The 18760-nt window shown below is 32.5% G+C and overlaps 2 protein-coding genes and 1 pseudogene across 3 annotated transcripts in view; 1 reads left to right on the top strand and 2 right to left on the bottom strand.

Annotated features, from left to right (window-relative positions):
- The window catches only part of LOC113509660 (ribosomal protein S6 kinase 2 beta), a 28565-nt gene extending 21451 nt beyond the window's left edge, over positions 1–7114 (bottom strand). The window contains exons 1-2 of one of the 2 annotated variants that reach the window (XM_026893043.3): positions 6887–7114; positions 744–1016 (exon numbers count right to left, since the gene is read on the bottom strand). In XM_026893043.3, the coding sequence (XP_026748844.1) occupies positions 744–1016; positions 6887–6943 (330 nt within the window). In that variant the 5' untranslated portion in view covers positions 6944–7114. Of the gene's footprint in view, positions 1–743; positions 1017–6775; positions 6838–6886 lie in introns of those variants that run through there. The other variant, XM_052899227.1, reaches the window with a different exon arrangement.
- Positions 7115–9196: 2082 nt separating this feature from the next.
- On the top strand, positions 9197–13398 carry LOC113509895 (uncharacterized; annotated as a pseudogene).
- Positions 13399–13532: 134 nt separating this feature from the next.
- On the bottom strand, positions 13533–17706 carry LOC113509712 (CAAX prenyl protease 1 homolog). Its single transcript, XM_026893112.3, has 2 exons — positions 17335–17706; positions 13533–16487 (listed from the first exon to the last, which is right to left on the bottom strand). Exons 1-2 carry the CDS (start codon positions 17425–17427, stop codon positions 15249–15251), a joined length of 1332 nt encoding a protein of 443 aa, XP_026748913.2. The 5' UTR covers positions 17428–17706; the 3' UTR covers positions 13533–15248.
- Between the last annotated feature and the right edge of the window lie 1054 nt (positions 17707–18760).

Here is an 18760-nt window from a genome sequence, read left to right as displayed (position 1 = left end):
ATAATATTAAATCATTGTGACTATATTTATAATACTGTACTGTGCATATAAAAGATTTTTACATTAGGCAAAATTATTTTTTGTGTTATTAAGTTGCATGTAAAATGTAAAAGTTGTATGTGAACCTTATTAAATAAATAAATAAATACTGTTGTAATTAAAAAATAGTAAACAGTAAAAAAATAAAAAATGGTGATTCTGAATTAGGATAGAAAGTATTCTCATTAGATCTTGCATTTTTATTTATTATTTTATTTTATACACCAAAATGGATCAAAATGCTTGTTTGCCACCTGATAAACATTTTACATATTTACTTGTGACTTATTGTGCCTGTGTGATCAGGATATGTTCACCGACATGGATAAAAAGTTCTCCATCTCATATAGCAGCTGTGTTCAAAAATTTGAATTAGTTAAGTCATTAAGACAACAAGAGATACAATTATTATGATAAACAAAATCACTTTAACATTTATAATAATAGTAAAGACTAAGGATTGTTTTTATTTTATATGTTAAAGTGAATTATTTAAAAATTACAGAACAATAAATTACTACGAAATTTGGATCATTATATTATAATATACAACCAACAATATATTATAATATACAAGTGCAGAATATCTATATTTAAGCTTCAGGTTCAATTAGTTTTCACAGTTTTTTTACATCTATATTTATATAGATCAAACATTCTGTGAGAAATCTCCACATACTCTGAATGCAAATAATATACCTTACCTTCATTGCATAAAGAGTGCCAGCATCAGCACCACTAACTTTCCTTACTAAGAACACTTTCCCAAAAGAACCTTCACCAAGAACCTTGAGCAATTCAAACTGAGACGGATCTGCCTTTTCGTGACCTTCCTTGACAACATCTTGGAGTAACACTTCTCTCTCATAGTTAAGTTCATTAGAGTCATTACTTTCTGCTGTTGATGCTTGTCGGGATTCTGCTGAAGTTTCAACAACCATTGGAAGACTCTTAGCTGACTGTCCTGTGTTAGTACGCTAAAATAAAAACAAAGTTTTTAAGCAATTTAAAAAAGAAGGGGCACAGTATGCCTGTAAATATGTTTTTTTAATTTTATTAAATAATATTTTTACTAATTCTGAACAAATGGGCCAAAATAAACAATTCATCACAGTGTGATTTTAAAAGGGTTATAATAATAAATTAATCTAGCCGGGGTGGAGAAATTTTTAATAAATGGGAATAGTAGCCCTATTACTAGTAATATACCCTATCAGGTTGACCTCAATGTAAATCAAATTGTATTCCTGGAAAAGCTACAGTAAATGAATCATGACAGATGAATTGACTTAATCATCAGGAGAGGAAGAGATCATTAGTAGTGCAGTGTCATGTATATTGATGTGGGTACTTTTATACTTTGTTAAATAATAAAGTGTACTAATGTAGGTAGATCATGTTCCAACATGACATAAACTGATTCAAGCTACACAGCACGTTTTATTGCACAATATCATATAATTAGAACATATTAGTGGCGACGAAGTGTAAAAAGTAATAAAATGGACGTAAAAGCAGTGAAATTCGATGAGTTTAATCCGCAAACAGACAATTGGGACATTTATTTTGACCGTTTAAAATTTTGTTTCGAGGCTAATGGCGTCATAACAGACTCGTCTAAAAGAGCTAACTTCTTCACAGTGTGTGGTTCGCGGGTGTTTGAAACTTTATTGGCATTAATCACACCCAGAAAAGCTAGCGAAGTGACATTCAATGAAATAGAAATTGTTTTGACTAAACACTACAGTCCAAGACCAAATGAAATATCAGTGTCGTTCCAGTTTTATAAACGTGATCAAAAACATGATGAATCTGCGGCAGACTATATAGCTCAATTAAGAAAACTTAGCTCTGGCTGCAATTTCGTTGACTTAGAGCGAATGCTTCGCGACCGGCTCGTATGTGGTATGCGTGACGGACGGTTACAGTATGAACTTTTAAAACGAGATAAGTTACGTTATCAAGATGTAGTGGATGCTATGCTATCATCAGAAAGTGCGGGACGGGATGTCCGCATGATTCAAGTATCTGCCAGCGTGACCGCAGATACTACTGTCGCGCCTGTCCTCTCTCGAACGACTTACACTACATCACCGTCGGGTTCAGAGCCGATGGATATTAATGCAGTTCAGTCAAGAGCGTCCATTCGTTTTTGTTATCGTTGTGGCGACCGTCATAATGGAGAGTGTCGATTTTTAAATGCTATTTGTCGATACTGTAAGAAAAAAGGGCACCTGGAGAAAATTTGTATTAGTAAAAAGAAGAATAAACATAATAATGTAAATTTTACGGAAGAAACAAATGATTGTTTAAATGGAATCTATTGTATATCAAATATGGGTCGCACACCGCCATTGGAAGTGATGCCATTCCTTGCTGAAATTCCAGTTTGTATGCAAGTGGATACAGGAGCAAGTTATTCTATAGTAAATGAGCAAACATGGCATACAATACATAAACAGATGCCACAAAATGCACTACAGCCTACTTCACTAATCCTACGCACATGGACAGAGACTCCAGTCCAACTACTTGGCCAAGTTACACTACCAGTGCGTTATAGAAACATCGCAAAAAACTTGTGTGTGATTGTAGCCAAAGGTAAAGGACCGAACCTACTCGGTCGAGATTGGCTCGCTCCTCTGAACTTGACTATGAATATCAATTTTGTGTCAAATACTGAACAAAATGGAATAGACACGATATTATCTAAACATAAAGAAGTTTTCAAAGATGGACTCGGTACCTACCGCGGACAACCAGTTACTATACACATAAAGCCAGGGGCAACTCCAAAGTTCCTTAAGGCTCGTCAAGTACCATTTGCTTTAAAACAAAGAATAGAAATGGAGATTGATAGATTAGAAAATGAAGGAGTATTACGCCAAACATCCTTTTCTGAATGGGCTACACCAGTAGTGCCAATAATAAAAAAGTCAGGAGAAATAAGATTGTGTGGAGATTACCGCAGTACTGTTAATGAAGCCACCGAGTCAGATACCTATCCTATGCCCACAGCAAATGAAGTCTTTGCTGCGGTCGCGGGTGGAAAATATTTTACAACTTTAGATTTGGATAGAGCATACACACAAGTTACCGTAGACGATGAAACATCTAAACTCTTAACTTTGAATACCTGCAAGGGTCTGTATACCGTACATCGCCTCGCTTTCGGAGTTAAGGCATGTCCTGGAATTTTTCAACGATTAATGACATCTTTGTTGGGTGGCATCGCCGGTGTTGCAGTTCTAATTGATGACATAATCGTCTGTGGCCATACTTTGCTGGAAATGCAAGAAAGACTTGATAAGGTACTTGGGCGAATCGAACGTGCAGGACTTCGATTGAATAAAAATAAATGCAGGTTCGCTCAAGAAAGAGTTGAGTTTCTAGGTTTTGTTATAGATGCTAAGGGTATCCATCCAGCACCAAGCAAAGTAGAATCCATTACTAACACCCCTAAACCTAAAAACAAACGAGAATTACAAGCTTTTCTCGGTCTCTATAATTTTTATGAGAGGTTCATACCTCATAAAGCGACGCTACTAGAGCCATTGCATCGTTTATTAGACACACGTCAGGAGTGGAAATGGACAGAACAAGAACAAAACGCGTTTGACACGGCTAAGCGATTATTGACTTTTGATTTAACACTAGTGCACTATGATATAACTAAACCTATAATACTTACTTGTGATAGTTCAGAATATGGCGTTGGAGCAGTATTGTCACATGTAAAGGATAATGACGAATTTCCTATAGCAATGGCATCCAGAACTTTACATCCTCATGAGCGGCGTTATTCACAGCTGGATAAAGAAGCTACTTCAATTATGTTTGGGATAACCAAATTTCAAAATTACCTCACAGGAAGAAATTTCTCTATAATAACTGATCATAAACCATTGCTCGGTATATTTAATCCTAAAAAGCCTATGCCTAATATGATTTCACCTCGTTTAACTAGAATAGCAATTGCTTTGACATCTCACGACTATGAGATAAAATATAAGCCAGGTCCTGAAATAGGTAATGCAGATTGTTTAAGCCGATGGCCACAGCCAGTACCGTGGGAACTTCAACATCAGCTGGGAGAAGTACTTTTAATGGCTGAAACACCAGAAGATTTTCCATACAATTCAGAGCACATAGCCAGGGAGACGAATAGAGATAAAATCTTGTCAAAAGTTAGTTATTATATACAACGTGGGTGGCCAGCTAAAGAAACTGATGCAGATATACGCCCATTCTGGTTACATCGCACAGAGCTGTCACTGCAAGAAAATTGTATTCTACTAGGATGTCGGGTTGTAGTACCTAGTACTCTCCGTCCTGCAACTCTACGAATGTTACATAAAACACATACAGGTATTGTCCAAACCAAAGCACTGGCCAGAAGCTATGTGTGGTGGCCACACTTAAACGAAGACATAGAATCACTAGTGAGTGGTTGTACCAAGTGCCTTGAAAATCGACATATGCCTCCTAAAACTACACATGAATGGATCACACCTTCAAGGCCATGGTCAAGAATTCATATAGACTTTGCGGGGCCATATCACAATAAATATTTTCTAATTATAGTCGATGCATATTCTCGTTGGCCAGAAGTGTTTATGGTGAACAATACAACAACGACCACTGTGATTCGGTTGCTTAGAACGACTTTTGCAACCCATGGCCTTTGTGAAGTTTTAGTGTCTGATAATGGCACATCATTTGTATCAGGCGAAATTAAGGAATTTCTGCAGGCAAATAATATACGTCACGTTACTACTGCACCTTATCATCCAGCGACCAATGGTTTAGCGGAACGAATGGTCCAGACAGTTAAAGATAAACTAAAAAAAATGGATCATTTATCCTGGGACATTAGAATTCCAAATTTGTTATTAGGTCTGCGTGTCACTCCGTGCTCAGCTACGAATAAAAGTCCAGCTGAACTATTAATGAACAGACATTTGAGGACATTGCTGGATACAATTCATCCAGACAGTTTGAAACATAAAAAAACAGAGTGGCAGATTGACCACAATCAACATAAATCACACAGAGAAACTAATGAGGGACAAAAGATAATGTACAGAAATTACAACAATCAAGGCCCCAAATGGTTACCAGGCGTAGTATTACAGAAGAATGGACCGTCTAATTATAAAATTGAGACAGCTAATGGTAAAGCAATCAATCGTCATATTGATCAGTTGATTAGATACAGATCAAGAAAGGAGGAAGGAGAAGAAGGAATTGCTGGTACATCTGAATCATTGGAAGTTTCCAATAACACAGATAATAATGTTAAGAACCATCAACAAGAACAACAGGAAAGTAACAGCCAAGAGTCTGAGAGGATTATTGAAATACCAGATTCTGAAAAATGGGTTGAGATATTGGGAATCCCACCAACTTCTGAATTGGCTACGCCAGCTACAGGCAAAATAAAAAATAAGTTAAATGTGCATTCTAAAACTCCTTATGAGAGACCACAAGATCTTAAAGACAATCTGTACTTATTCTAAGTGTCATTATATTTTTATATTAGTATTATATATGTCTAAAATGTAATCATAATATCTTTCTATATTTATAATTGATTTAACTATCTTAGAGGGGAGGTATGTCATGTATATTGATGTGGGTACTTTTATACTTTGTTAAATAATAAAGTGTACTAATGTAGGTAGAACATGTTCCAACATGACATAAACTGATTCAAGCTACACAGCACGTTTTATTGCACAATATCATATAATTAGAACATATTATGCAGAATACTAGTTGCTTTGCTAGCAATAAATCTAGTCAGGAAGACCTCCACACAATCCTACCTGGAAACCATCATGATGAATTCCAGGTGTTTTTATCACCATGGTTAACTGACCTACTTTTTCATTCTCAACTATTATCCCTCACTAGTGCTCTATCAGTGTATTAGTACAGGAGGAATTGCCATTATGATGAAAGTAATAAAATATATCGATATTGTCCGTAGGTAAGCTGAATGGGCTGGCCACATTACCATCACCTTGATGTCGAACGTATGACTGTTGCACGTCAGTAATGACAAAATGTGTGAAACCATTATAATACTATTACATATAATATATATGACCTTATTGTACCACATTTTTTGCAATAAAATTCATTAATTCCCTTATCATTATATTTTGATGATTTTTCATATATTTTTGTGAGTATAAAAAAACTGTTACTTGAATTCTTAAAATTTCTAACTGCTACAACCATAGTGTTTCAGTGACAACAATGAGTATTATTCATGATAAAAATCTATGCTCTTTAAGAAAACTCTAAATAACACTAGCAGTTTTTTAATGGAATTTTATAGATATAGATACATAATAAGAAACTTGGTCAGTGGATAACTTTGTTTAATACTACTATAGCCATATTTTGTGAATTAAGGATATTTTGTTGCCAATTATTTAAGTAATAAAATACCATTAATTTAGAATTGTTTTTACTTTAGAATTGTTTTTAATTCCGCAATTGTGATTAGTAAATACACAAAAAAGAAATTAGTAAATACATAAATAAAACTTATACTAAAAACATTATGAGTGACAAATACGACAAATAAGTAAATAATTTTGCATTTAAGTGCGTTAATTGCGCTCACCAATGCTCAAAATCTTTTACACATATATAATGTCGATTGAAAATTTACTTTTCAAATAATAATAACAAAAATTAATATCATATATATTTCAAGCATTACCTGATCTTTGTAGTACTATTATTAAGAATGAGTAATAAGTAACATACAAGTAGGAAAACCTTTACAAAAATTATGTATAATTAGCTACGCAAACAAAATTCCTAAATATACCGTGTTATCTCCGACATTCTGCATCCGCCAGGGATCCGAAGTATTGGCCAAAGGCATTGTTCTTAATAATATATGATAAACATTCAGTGGATAAATATAATTTAATGTAAATTCAATTATAATAAACGACACCCTTTTCTCATTCTCACTTACAAAACGAATACCTCAAACATAAAAAGAGACAATCGAGTCGAGAAATACCTATACTGGGAACGGCTGACTGACTGACAGAATGACAACTACTAAAATGTTACCATTTTTAATTTGTCTAAGTCTAAAAACAAAGAATTATATTTCTCTTCCGACATCTTCGGTCTATGTTTAGAATAAAATTTTGCATACTGCGATTGTACTGTTTGATTCACATTATTGAAACTGTATAAAGAGAATACATGTACAGCAATAGAAAATATAAATATAAAAATATCACATTATTAATCTAATATTTGGTAAATAAATCCATAGATTAAGGATAGTACCTGTCCTGGCTTTCTCTTTCTATAGGAAAATATATGTTTTATAATTATATAAATTACCTTCTACCTGTGCCTATTACTTATAACTACCGTGAAGCAGATACCTAAATATTTCTCGGTTAGAGTTTTGTGAAGCAAGTTTAGTGACTTTCATGGTGATTGGTTAATCTCCCGCTTGCATTTTATAAAATTGGCGAGTTTTAAATCTAAATAAGGATATCCGCAAACATAAAAAACTAATGTTGTTTGAATTCAGATCACTGGGCCCATAAGCTAGGCACTTATTTAATTGGACAGAATTGATAAATTTATAAAATGATGTTAAGAAAGATTCATAAACGTCGATGTAGTACAGAGAAACATAGCGTACCTATGATGTAGACTGTATGTATGTACCTTCAAATGTAGCGGTGGATATTAGTATACTGGTGGTATATGGACAGTTATAGCACCAAGTTAAAATTATTGTAAAACTATAATTTTAAAATTGAATTTGTTTTTAACAGGTAAATATAAGAGTTATATTATTAATAAAGTCGATTGTATTCACAATGAGACAAGGGCTCCTAAATAATATTTATTCAAATGATTTAGGCTATTGGTATACATGAACGTCTGAACTATACCTATATCTAAAGGGAATGTAAAATTATTGATAAATAATTATAACAACTTTTAAATACGAGTAGTTCCTATTAGGAAATTATCTATTTGTAAGATTTCATAATAGATTAGCAGTTAAGTTGAAATATGTTAAATGAACGTTATTTCGTTTAACTTACAGAAACAAAAGTAAAACCACAATGTAACGTAGGTGATTTAACATTAAAAGTTATCGGTGATTTCGGCAAATGGCAGTGTTGGATAAATATTCTTATGGCATTATTAAAGCTACTAATAGTTTATTAAATATAATATTTTTGCGTCCATCACAAAAATTTTGGTGTATTAAACCAAAAATATTTATCAAATATTCAGACGATGAATGGCGTGAAATTTAAGAACTGGTGAATAATATTATTAATAGATATTTAAAAGGCGTGTGCATTATGGATGCAAATGGAATGATAATCCCGCTAGTTTGAGGAATGATAGGTGAAAATTAATTTGGCTAATTGGTTCCATTATGACGAATTTCCCAGGAATCAACCATACGATTGTCATAGTTACTAATCTGACCTCATCGCCATTAGTACTAAAGTACCATTATAGTACTACAAGAAACTTGAAGGACCCGTAAAATATCTATAAGAAAATAAAAAAAATATTTATGATGACGACTAAATACATACCTCAGTAACTTAGCTGTCCCACATATAACTGTGAGTATAGATAAAAGAGCCAGGATTAAATTTTTATATGGAAAAAGTAGGTGTCGGCTTTTTTGTGATTTAGTCTAATTAATAGGTAGGCACCTGAATTATTAAAATATACCATAAGAATATGGTGCCTCTTTATTATTTCTCTTTAAAAATTTTAAAGATATTATTATTAAGATAGATTACACTTACATCGTACTTATGACCTAAGTACGATGTAAGTGTAATCTATTTTTAACAAAGGAACAAACCCTTTTGATTGCAAAAAATATCGTAGAATATTATGGAAAATTGCTAATTCAGCTCTTTCAAATAGTATATTACTTTCAAAGGGTAAGGATTTTTAATTACGGTCGAAAAATTAAAAGAAATATCAGAGCGTTGAAAACAATTTATACTCGATTCTCGAACCAGCTTATATCTTCGTTCCCGTTGCTTTTGAGACTACGAGCGTGTGGGAGCGGAAGCAAAATCCTTCATAAAAGAGTTGAGTCTGCGCATTGCGGATAGGGGCCATGATCGCCGTTCTGGTTCGTATCTGGCTCAAAGGATATCTCTGGCAATCCAACGCGGAAATGCCGCAAGTGTCATGGGGCCTTTGGGTCGGGTACGGATCATGGATGAGACTGATCATTAATTTTTTTTTGTGATTCTGTGAAATGTATCAGTTTTATATATATATTAAAAATTATGTAAATAAGCTCATAATTCACATTTATATAAACATACATATAATATAAAATAATTAATAAATATTATAATAACATATATTAATAAATTTATACTCGTATTATATAATTTATATACAATAACTAGCGGCCCGTCCCGGCTGCGCACGGGTGGACATTTTTATAACATTTTACATTTTTATCTGTACCTACCTAGCTACCTATTTCATAAATGTTCCCGCTCCCACCTGCCCCTCTTCCGCACCGCTAAAATAGGTACGAATAACGTACAACGCGATAGCGTTATTTCTTTTATTTCTATGAATTATTAAATTTATAATATCTATTGGATGGAATAGCCGATTTGAACAATATGTTTAAAAATATAAACACAAAGCAATAATTATCGCTGACAATTTGCTTTAATCGAAGCACGGCCAAAATTAAATGACCGCATGAATGACATACCAACATGCTTGTACTGCTAACACTGAAAAAAGTATCAATTTGACAGCACAATCCTCATCTTAAAAAAAAGTTAGAATTTGACACAAAAATCCCCATTAACAAAATGATCCGCCATTTATTGAATTCATTTGTTACAAAAAATGTGATAAATGAAGAACCACTCGACCGATTTTGTGCAAACTTCACATAAATCATCTACTAAATTGTCCGAATAAAGCCTAAACATTTGGTTTGGATAGGTGAGCCCGTTCTTGAATTATAAAATTACAACGAAAAGTGGCATTATTTTTTATATATATAGATTAAACTATTTGGAGCGAATCGAAGAATATCCATGTTTGATCTTTGACCCGGACCTATTTATCGGGACGCCTACATTGTATAAATATACTATACCACTGGTCCGGAACACTAACTTCACTTACGACAAAACATTGTTTACCAGGACTATAACATCGAATGGGATTTAGTATGTACCAGACACTGGCTGGTTCATATATGTACACCTATCCCCCGATTTACACGGTACTTGTTTTACACGTTTTCGCTTTTACACGGTTTTCCAAATAAGTTTTTTTTTTTGTTTTTATCGCACTCTACTAAATGCTACTGTGTTTGAACACGTGCGCTGTGTACACATCTCACGGGGAATCCCGAGCTTATATGCTGACTTGCTGCACATGCACACTGTGTCTGTATTTCTTCGCATAAAATTAAAGTTTTATCTACGGAAAATTGTATTTGAGTGAAAGTTTCACAGTGTCAGAAAGATTTAATTTTTCATATTCGTAAATTACAAGTGAGTGCATAATTAAGATTTTTATAAATTAACATAAATAAAAAAAAAAAAAAATATAGGCTTATAATGTCGAAAGAAGTTAAAAGAAAAGTTATTTCTTTAGAAACTAAAATCGAAATTTTGGATCGCTTTGGATCGTTTAATGTATTGTAATTAATATTTATATATATATTACATATTTTAACCTGTCAATGCATTTTATTTTTATTTCTGTGTACACCTAAAAATATTGATTAAAATCACAACTGTTAAATAGCAAAATTATGCATTTTCTGCAAGCTTTTCGATTTACACGGTTTTGACTTGAAAATTTTTAATTTTCGATTTACACGTTTTTCTCAGGAACGTATCTACCGTGTAAATCGGGGGATAGGTGTATTTATTATCTTACTAGCTATTCCCGGAACTTTGATCGCGATTGAACTACCGCGATGATTGAACAATCTCCATTACATAGAAATATTTTTTCATATTTTACATTAATACTTGACAATGGACGTTATTTTTAATTAATAACATTTGTAAAATAATAAAATAGTACATTACTGCAGCGGCCAGCAACTGAGACATTGATGGATAATCATTTTTCAAGCGCCATAATATTCCTTTGGTTTTTTTTTTTTTCAATAAACAGCTTTCTATTTGCAAGCCAGTTCGAAATTTAAATAAAACCTTTTATTAGTTACCTCCTTAGTAGCCATGTTTCGAAGTAAAACATCATTCCATTTTTAAATTACAGGATAGATATGAGTTTACATAGTAATTTATCTGGCCGCAAAACACGACAGATATGGATTTTCATACAACTTTTGCCGGCCGCTGCCCGGCAAAAAGGATTAAATTATAATTTTTTCTCAAACGTGCTTGGAAATGTGAGCATTATTTTGACAATCTTCTTAGAGGTAAATCAAAATTGCCGTACTAAATAACGGGGGAAATTGCATTACTAGGTAACGGTATTTATTTATTATCTACCATTGGAGTCGATAGAAATTTTAAATTAACGATTGTTTAACACTCGTTAATTAACGAGAGTTAAACACTCGTTAATTTAAAATAACTAACTTATTAAATATAATATTAAAATAACTCGGTAACTAAATTTAAACTTACGACTGACTTTCATCATGCTGCTCTTTCACGCAAAAACTATTGAATTGTTTGAATAAATTTCCGTACATGAATTACTTTATAGATTACAAGTAGGTACTTCATAGTCAAAAGCAGAAAGAGTGACGTCACACACGCCGAATTTGGTTAATAAGTTGACGTTTTTTTTTCAGGTTTTGTACAGGATTAGCATTCTATACCTTTTCACAATACCTTGCTGTAATTGGGTAAAATATTTTTTTGACTGTAGCGTTAAGTGGCATTATTTCAACTCCTGGGGCAATTTTGAGTATTTTCGTTGTATTGAAAACAGGGAGAAATTTTGCGGTTTGGATATTCCAGAGGGCCTACCATGAAATATTTTCCGAAATTTCGGGAACGAACGAAACAGAAATTTGATGTTAAATTTACATAATACATGCCGTTTAAAATTATTAAAAATCTTAAAATATCGTTCCTCTGGACAATTAGAATAGGATTTATGATGAACGAAATTTTAAGTTCCATTTCGATACAAACAAAAACACGAAATTGAGCCCGAAAATTCGAAATTTCATTTCATGGTAGACCCCCAGTTCATGACAGCAATGTGTTTCGTATTTTACTACTGACCCCTAAATATTTGCCAATGATTGGCCGAGGCTATTATTTGCCGGCGTGGGTTTCGCGGGATTGGCAGTATGTTTTTTTTTTAGGTTTCTAGTTAATATGTTAATACAGATAATAATATAATAATACAGATAATAAGTATGATATAGTATATTAGGTGGTACAGTTACGAAAAATCTTTCTACCTAAAGATATGAATCGATTGTAGTTTTGTTTATAATGTAAAAAGGCTAATTTATCGAATAAACTAAACTTTAGTTGCAATAAAATTTACTTTAGTGTTTTGTTGAATATTTTTTATAACTAATTCACTAAAATCAAATTGTTAAGTTACACTGACTTTAAATTTTAGCATAGTCGGATTATTCGATGTCCCACCCTCTCTCCTCGAATTCAATCGACCCTCCGTTCTTTCGATGGGGGGTCGACGTGTGACGACCTAAGGCGAGGTCCGAGGACCCGTTCTAGCGCCTTTGGGCAAACGGCGCAATCCATCGGTAAGAGTCGATACTTTGTCGTTCCTCTCTCGCTGGCTTAGTCATTTGTACTCGCCCCTACACGCGATCGGTGAAGCTGTCAAGGTTATTTGTGCCCAACAGCAAGTACAGATAGAAAAAAAAATATTACAAGGGTTCCTTTTCATAAATTTTTCAGCAGGGAACGGTACCAGCACTGTATCTCTTCTCTGGGGAATTATTTCCGACTTTAGGACGCAATGCAGGCGCTGGTGTAGTTACTACGTTTGCTCGTATCGCTGCGATGGTAACATGATATATAGTATATAGTAGTCAATCTGGACGAAGTATTACCAGACCTACCACTCATGTTACGGGCGATTACTTCCTTCGCTCAAATGCTGCATATTGTGCATCTGCCTAAAACAAAAAACTTCCCATTGCCAGACACTCTTGAGCAAGCAGAAAGTGTCATATAATAAGGTACTTCAACATTTTCCCGTCTCTTTTCACTTTCCTGTATTTGAAGTCGGCGTGATTTATTTTTCTCCTCCATTCATTTGAGATATTAAGTAATCTTTCCTATCACCTATAATTTTTCTGTTTTTCCGCCCTGTTATTTTATATTTTATTTATATTTAAATATTTTATTTTCCTTTACTTATTAACTTTTATTAAACTTTATTTCAGAAAGACAAAAAAATTTACGTGTACATTACAGAGGGGCTATCGAAACCATAAATATTAGACACGATGTACAAAATTTATTCAGTTTTATTACATACAAGGTATATATATTGAATATCTACTCTTATGATATTCCTGAATTACAATATAAAAAACTAAATGGAAATAAGTAATCAGTCTGTTTATTATTAACAGCAATTATACTAAGTCATTTTCGTTAATGCAATAACAATGTACTTAGTTATATCACATTTCTAAAACGACTATGTGTCTTTACAGATCGCAATGACATTTTGAAAACAATAGAGTATATCCACTGAGCATCAGTGAAGTAGTGGTGACGGGAGACTTATCATACGTGTTGTAGTGATCTTCACAGTCGCGTTTCCTTGAATTTCACTAGATCAGTCGTTTGTACAGTGCACTACAACTATAAAAACCTTTATTAGGGCCTGCGCAGACGAGCGACCTTGGAATTTGGAAGAAAAACTTCCATGCTGTGTTAGCCGGGGTCTTTTGATGAAATAATTAAATCTTATGTGCCAATATTAAAAAAAAAAAGATTGTTGAAGATTTTTCGTCTGGGCACACCTTTAAACACATTCCGTGCTTAGTTAAAAGTAATATCTAAATGTTGAAAACTAAGCAGCGATTTGCATTAAATACTGCAAAATAATAATTTTCTTACACCGATACTGGGAGGTCTGTTTTAGTCCTTATTTGAAAAAAGTTATCCAATGAATATAATAGCTAGTTTTATAAATAAATACATATTAATATTTTTAGTCTTGTCTATTTATGAATAGATAATTATAAATTATACTAATAACTAATTATACATTACACAAATCACATTACACATACAGAACTTGAAAAAAACAAAAATAAAATAAATGCTAATTATTGTGTTTTCTGGTAATGAATATTGTCATGTAATATCATAATTAGTAATAGTAATGTGTTATTTATTACTAATATTACATTTCCAAGATTTTTGGTCAATACCTGATTACTGACTAAAATAGACAATTTAAGTAATATTGTACATAATCAATTCACTAATATACAGGTGAAATTGAAATAAATAGCAGTATGTAAAATTAAAGAATCTACCAACGCTGTAGATTATTTTAGGTCGGTAATTTCGTTAATTAGTGACAAAAAATTTTGATCAAAAATTTAAAGGTCAAGGGATGGGCAGGAGTGTCCCTCTTAAACACATCACAAAAGCCTAACTGCAGGTGCCAACCCGCCTGCCAAGCGTGGCAGATATTGGCAAAGCCCTATGTATGGGAGAGCAGTGGACATTTAAAGGCAAGGTATGATGAAAAATGTTGAACCTCTCATAATAACTTAAAAGATGGAAGCGCCATGTTAGTATGGAGGCTTAAAATATTTTGTTTTTCCACCCATGTTCCTTTGATAAAATCATTAATTTTCACTGATAGAACCTAAAACATAACATTGACAAACAATGACATAAAATGATGACAAACTATTTCAATTTCACCCTGTATTCATAAAGTTTATATAAATGATTATGTATTCTACATATAAAAAAAATAGGTTTATTTACATAACCTTCTAATTTTCTGATATTAGTTAATATATATAAAATGGCAACATAAAGATGCCTTCAAAATAAAAAAGAATATATTGAAATGAAAAGAAAGTATAGAAAATATGTAATTAACATTATTTGTAACATACAAATAACAACATTTATTTTAATTGTATACTTAAAAATACCTTGCTCTATAGTGATAATAAGCTAATCTTGTTTCTTATCTAGTGATTGATTCTTTATATTTTCAATTCTGTGTAGTAATGTTGGATGGGAATGATACCAAGCAGAATAAAGTTTATCATAAATTGGATAATCCAAATTATCCTTGCCCAATTTTATAAGGGATGACCTTAACTCATTAGGATAATTTAATGAAACAGCAAAGTTATCAGCTTCAAACTCAAACTTACGAGAGAGTGCTGTTGCAAAATATGACAAAACTGAATTGTATGGAGCCAATACCATCTGTAAAACTACTATTAAGCCAATAATTATGGGTTCCTGACTTGTTGGGAAACCAAGTGATGTATACAGCATAGAATACTTGAATAATAATCCAAATCCAGTAAATAGCAAGAGCAAATTAACTTCAGTTAATGCAATTGATTTATAAATATGGCTGCAACTCCAATGACCTAATTCATGAGCCAAAACACCTAATATTTCACTTTCAGTGCAACCAGTTGTTTTCTTTTTCTCCTCATCATATTTTTCTAGCAATGTATCAAACAAGACAATTCTCTTTGCACCAAATAAACCACTGAAATATGCATTACTGTGGGCAGATCTCTTAGAGCCTTCAACAATATAAATTTGAGATAATGGGAAATGTAATTTTGAGGCCAAGTTTTCAATACTTGTCCTGAGAGAACCATCAGGCAAGGGAACAAATTTATCAAATAGTGGTGCAATAACAGTGGGATAAAGAGTTAAAAGTATTAAAGTAGCAACTGTGGTGAACAACCACAACCAAACAACAAACATATTACCACCAAGCATAATGATGTAAATTGCCACAGATATGATTGGCAATGTGATTACAAGGCTTAACAATAGTGACTTCACTTGGTCTTTTATAAAGAAGCCCACAGTTTGTTTATTGAAACCATGTTTTTCTTCCAACACAAATATACCATAAATTGTGAATGGCATATTTACAATAAAATTGAATAGTGTTACAAAGGACATGAAGACACAACTTATTAGTATTTCCCTATCAGGTGCAATATTGAAAATGGCAGCAATATTTTCTGACTTGTTCCAAGCAACATAAATCCAGCGGTTATACAAAATTATTGTTGTTAGTGCTATACTATAAAATTCCTTTACTATTTTGAACCTTGATTTATCAATCCCATATAATCTTGCCTTTTTAAAAGATTCTTCATTTAACATTTCTTTTAAATCATTGGGAATAGTGTTGTTTGTTTGATATATTTTCAACTGTAAAAAAATATTTAATTACAATGAAGAATAATTGTACAATAAATTAAATTTTATATCTTATATTATGTACTTAACGCATGACATAAAAATTTATTACTATCATTAGAATTATAATACTATAACTCTGTTAACTGTGAAGTGTAAACATACATAATGGTAAGTATATATCTCTCTACAAACTATTTTTTTATACCATTAAGGTGGCAAACAAGCATACAGCCCATCTGATGGTAAACAGTCACTGTAGCTTATGGATGCCTGCAACACTAGGGGTGTCGCATGTGCATTGCCAATACTTGAGAATCTTTAATACACTTTTTAAAGAATCTAATATATATGTGTATGTTACAAAAATGCAGTTTCTAGGGGAAACCTTAGCAGGGAGCTCATTTTACAGTCTGAGTGTTCACAGGAGAAAACTCCTCTGAATGTACACAACCATTTGTTTTTAGTATGTAAGAATGGATTCCCTGTTGATGGTCATGCACTTAATATACAAAAATACTCATAAAATGGGGTTGGATGTTAGGACTATAATTTTAAATAATTTTGGTTCCAATGCTGTATTGTATGTGTATATGGCTGTACTGTATTCCAAGGGTTTATTTTTATATCTCATATTGGATAGACACAACAATATGTAGGTAATGTAAGTTTATAACATTTAGTTAACAAAGGAAGGATTATTACTTAATTCATATAAGGATTATTATAAAATCATAAATAGCCTTTTACGATAAAAATCTCTTTGGGTTCTCTAAATCAATAAATTATAGATGTAATAGGAGAATAATAGATCAATTTTATACAAAATAAGGATAAATTATTATAATAGAATATTTACCTGTCTAAGAGAAAGATATAATTCCCATAGGTACTCTCCCCATGAAAAAAGTAAAATTAAAAATATTATTATTCCTTCATCGATAGCCATCATGTGTTATGAAGCAAGACTGAATAAGAGCACACACAAGATAATAAACAAATACAATCTTCTTTATAATACAGTAAACGTTGTACACATAACCTAAACAGATATATTGGTCGATGTATGTAAAATTTTTTGGTTTAGTATTTTGCAGCGGTATTTATTTAAAAATAAGGTGAGTTCAGTTAAGATCGAACTGAATGAAGGTAAGATAGTTAGTCCACGTCAATCATTTCGAATTAAAAAAATTTGTATATTATCTATGCAACTATTTCATTGAATTTGTAAATCACTACAAAATGTAATATAAAACAAAGTCGCTTCCCGCTATCTGTACCTATATATGCTTAGATCTTTAAAACTACGCAACAGATTTTTTTTTTAATAGATAGAGATATTCAAGAGGAAGGTTTATATCATAATATAGTAGAGAAACACTCGTTAATTTTAGAGGTTTCTAATGTGATGGCGTAATTAAACACATTTTTTGCACTTGCATTGCAAATGCTGGCTGAACACTACAAAATAGATCAAAATAATGTACTACAGTATTATATATCTTAAGAAGGTCTACAAAAAAGTCTGCGATGGTATATGTCTATCTCTAAGAGATAACCACAATAACAATTTTTCATCCTTTACTTTTTACCAGGAATAATTACTTATTTACAAAGCGATTTTAAGTAATGCAGCATTAATCCTTATCCAATTAAGTACCTTAAGTACATTGTGCATTTAATATAGATCAATATGGTCCTTTACAGTATGTAATTTAGATGAATATTTTTAAAGATATTACAGATTTAAAATCCAGCGACATAGCCGTTGCGACTGTACCGGTCGGTCGCCGGTAGTGCCATTTAGTATCACCACTGTATTCATGCGAAGTCGGGGCGGGTCACTAGTTTTATACTATAATATAAAATAGGTTTTATAATAAACCTATTATTATGGATATTTTGATAAGAGGTATATTATGAAAGTTATAAATTATGAATATTAATTTATATTAATTTCTTGATAGTACTAAATAGTTTGATCTTGTGGTTCGGGCATAGAAAATAGGCCATCTTTTCCTTTCCCGTGGGTCTCGTAAGAGATAAGTATGGGAGGACGAAGGACGGGCAGCAGCATCCATCTTAAAGCATCTCTAAAAGCTAACTGCGGTTGACAATACCCGTACTAAGCGTAGCAACTAATGAAAAAACCCCCAAAGGGGAAGCTTATGTTCAGCAGTAGACAATTAAGGGGTGACATGATGATATGGTGCAATGGTTGCATTGATACAATTTCAGGTTTCATCAATATAAAAGTAGTGCCGACACTTAAATTACATACTATC

Source organism: Galleria mellonella, unplaced genomic scaffold, assembly GCF_026898425.1.
Source record: "Galleria mellonella isolate WM207_F2 unplaced genomic scaffold, CSIRO_AGI_GalMel_v1 utg57, whole genome shotgun sequence".
Taxonomy (NCBI): domain Eukaryota; kingdom Metazoa; phylum Arthropoda; class Insecta; order Lepidoptera; family Pyralidae; genus Galleria; species Galleria mellonella.
The sequence above is the reverse complement of the archived record's forward strand: the minus strand, read 5'-3'. Positions and strand labels throughout refer to the sequence as shown.